At 40.3% G+C, this 3,285-nt stretch overlaps 1 protein-coding gene across 2 annotated transcripts in view; it reads right to left on the reverse strand.

Annotated features, from left to right (window-relative positions):
• Positions 1-3,285, reverse strand: part of ADAM17 (ADAM metallopeptidase domain 17) — a 59,769-nt gene that overhangs the window by 23,432 nt on the left and 33,052 nt on the right. For both annotated transcript variants that reach the window (XM_008071191.2, XM_008071192.2), the window contains exon 8: positions 2,545-2,658. In XM_008071191.2, the coding sequence (XP_008069382.1) occupies positions 2,545-2,658 (114 nt within the window). The remainder of the gene's footprint in view (positions 1-2,544; positions 2,659-3,285) is intronic.

Here is a 3,285-nt window from a genome sequence, read left to right on the forward strand (position 1 = left end):
CCAGCACTTTGGGAGGCCAAGGCAAGTGGATTACCTGAGCCTGCAGGTTCAAGACCAGCCTGGGCAACTTGGCAAGACCTCATCTCTACAATAAATAAATTTTTAAAAATTAGCCAGGTAGCACGAGGCGGGAAGATCGCCGAAGCCCAGCAGGCTGACGCTGGGGCGGCCGTGAGTGAGTCACTGCACTCCAGCCTAGGCGAAAGAGTGAGACTCCAACTCAAAAAAAAGAAAAAGAAAAAGAAATGAAATAAAATAAAATAAAATACTGTAAATGACAGGTCAGGTGGCCCTGTATGGGGAATGAAAATATGGCTATACCAGGAGTTTGACTGTTCTGTGGTAACAGGGCATAGCTTCTGGGAATACTCTAGGAGCCTTAGAAAAGAGAACTGGAGAGGAACATCTGTAAAACACAAGTCGTTCTTCTCTTTGGTTTCTCCTCTGATATGGGCTGTCTAAAAGCCCAGAGAAAAGTATGGCAATGCAATGGTTCAGCTGTTCTAGAAGTAAGGAGATTTGGCTGCTCAATTCTACCTCTTCCATTACCAGTTGTATGACTAACCATGGGTAAGACACTTTAACTTTTCGGTTACTAACTGAACCGTGCTACCCCAAAATTTATATGTTGAAGTCCCAACCCCCAACAGTACCTCAGAATAACTGTATTTAGAAATAAGGCCCTTAAAGAGATCATTAAGGTAAAATGAGGTCATATGGGTGGGCCCTAATCCAATATTCCTGTTTTCCTTATAAGGAGGGGATCAGGACACAGACACACACTAAAGAAAGGACCATGTGAACACACAGGAAAGACAGCATCTTCTGTCAAGGAGAGAGGCCTCAGAAGAAACCAACCCTGCCAGCACCTTGATCTTGGACTTACAGACTCCAGAACTATAAAAAATTAACTTCTGTTGCTTAAGCCCCAACTGTGGTACTTTGTTATGGCACCTCAAGCTGATTCCCAGACTTGCTACCTAACTCATTACACCTCTGAGGTTGTTAGCAAGAGTATTATACACATACTGCACATTACAGTTCTCAATATAAAGAGTTAAAAATATCTTTTAATTCCATATAAGTGTTGAAAACTTGATTTTGACCTCATGAGACTCTGAACACAGAACCCAGATGAGGCAAACTATGCCTGAACTAACCCATGGAAACTATTGAGATAAATAAAAGTGTTGTTCTAAGCTGCTAGATTTGTGGTAAGCTGTTAGAGCAACCATAAAAATTAACACCTCACAGAAGGTCATTTTACAACAAAGCAATAGTACACACAAACTCAAGACACTGGAATCATCTGGGAGTATCCTGCTATATGGCAAGAATCCATACCACATAAAAAGATTACGTTAACTATCTTTAGAGTCATTAACAAAATAAGAACACAAAAAACAAAAATTCCTGTAGAGAACTTCCAGATATATTTCTGAAACTATAAAGATTTTAAATCCATTTAGCAGCTGGGCACAATGGCTCATGCCTGTAATCCCAGCACTTTGGGAGGCCAAGGCGAGAGGATTGTCTGAGCCCAGGGGTTTAAGACCAGCCTGGGAAACTTGGTGAGACCTCATCTCTACAATAAATCAAAAAGTTAGTCGAGCATGGTGGCATCTGCCTGTAGTTACAGCTGCATGGAATGCTGAGGCAGAAGGATCGCCTGAGCCCAGCAAGTTGAGACCAGAGTGGCCTTTGAGTGTGCCACTGCACTCCAGCCTGGACAACAGAGTGAGACTCCAACTCAAAAAAAAAATCCATTTAGCTATATGTCTACTGTCCAAATACATGTTCATAGCCTGTCTGATAATTACTGTCCTAAGAAATAAAGTGATGGCTAGGCGCAGTGGCTCGAGCCTATAATCTCAGCACTTTGGGAGGCTGAGGCGAGAGGATTGCCTGAGCTCAGGGGTTTGAGACCAGTCTTAATATCTTTGAGAATCTAATAAGACAGTCAGTGCATCTTCTCTAGAAAGTAACATGGATATACTCAGTATATAAATTGTTGGCACACTGTTTAGTTCATTTTGCATACAGTTCAGGTCTCTCTGAAGCTTACTGCTTTTTTTTTCTCTCTCTCAAAGATATTAAGGTTAAGAAGCACTGCTTTACAGCACTTTCCTTTTTATTTTTTTGAGTTGGAGTGTCTCTTCCAAGTAGCTGGAACTACAGACGCATGACACCATGCCCAGTTAATTTCTTGATTTATTGTAGAGATGAAGTCTTGCCAAGCCAAGTTGCCCAGGCTGGTATGGAACCCCAGGGTTCAGAAAATCCTCATGCCTCTGCCTCTCAAATTGCTGGGATTACAGGTGGGAGCCACCAAGCCCGGCTCATTTTCCTATTTCACTGTGTTTTTGCTACTTGTTGTGTGCTCTGCTACAGAGAAAGCAGTTACTGTGGGAAAAGCTGGAGTGGACTGCTCCTAGTTTTCCATAATCTTTTCTAATATACTCCTTCATTAATGCAGATACAGCTCATGTATTACAAGTCACAAAGTGGTGTTAACATCATCACATTCAAGAATCCATAACCTACCTCTAGCAACATCTTCACATCCCAAGCATCCTTTTCTTCATTTGGGTAACTTTTTGCCATATTATAGTGCCTTTCACCAGGTTTTACCTCTTGTGGAGACTTGAGAATGCGAATCTATACTTAAAGAGAGAATAAACTTAGAACACTTCCAAAAAAAAGTCAACAGACTCTAAATACAACATTATCCTATCTCTTCAAAAAAAGACTATCATTCTAGAAAAAAATATTTTAAACCAAAATTCATAAATTCTTCAGCTCTAATATTCAATGTTCAAAACAAACTAAGAAGCATATGGTATGAAAAACATATAGGTTAATGAATTACTTATAAAGTTGTAAATGTACTTCTAAATTTTATATTGTCAATATTTATTTAGAAAGAATAAAAACTTGGGTTTCATAAGCCTAAAATATTTATTATAATTATAATCACTAATTTGGGAAAAATAATAAGATACATATCACTGTGTACAACACTAATAAAGAGTAAAAAGAATAGGGGGCTTCTCCATTCACGTGTATTTCAGATCAATTCATATTAAACCACTAAGAAAAAAAAGGGAACAAGCCAGGCTCGGTGGCTCAGCCTGTAATCCCGTGCCTTTGGGAGGCTGAGGTGAGAGGATTGCCTGAGCCCACGGGTTCGAGACCTGCCTGGGCAGCGAGACCTCATCTCTACAATAAATCAAAAAATCAGCTGGGCGTGGTAGCGCATGCCTGTAATTCTGGCTACTGGGAAGG

This window comes from Carlito syrichta, unplaced genomic scaffold, assembly GCF_000164805.1.
Source record: "Carlito syrichta isolate Samal-C Ts95f unplaced genomic scaffold, Tarsius_syrichta-2.0.1 Scaffold314155, whole genome shotgun sequence".
Lineage (NCBI taxonomy): Eukaryota > Metazoa > Chordata > Mammalia > Primates > Tarsiidae > Carlito > Carlito syrichta.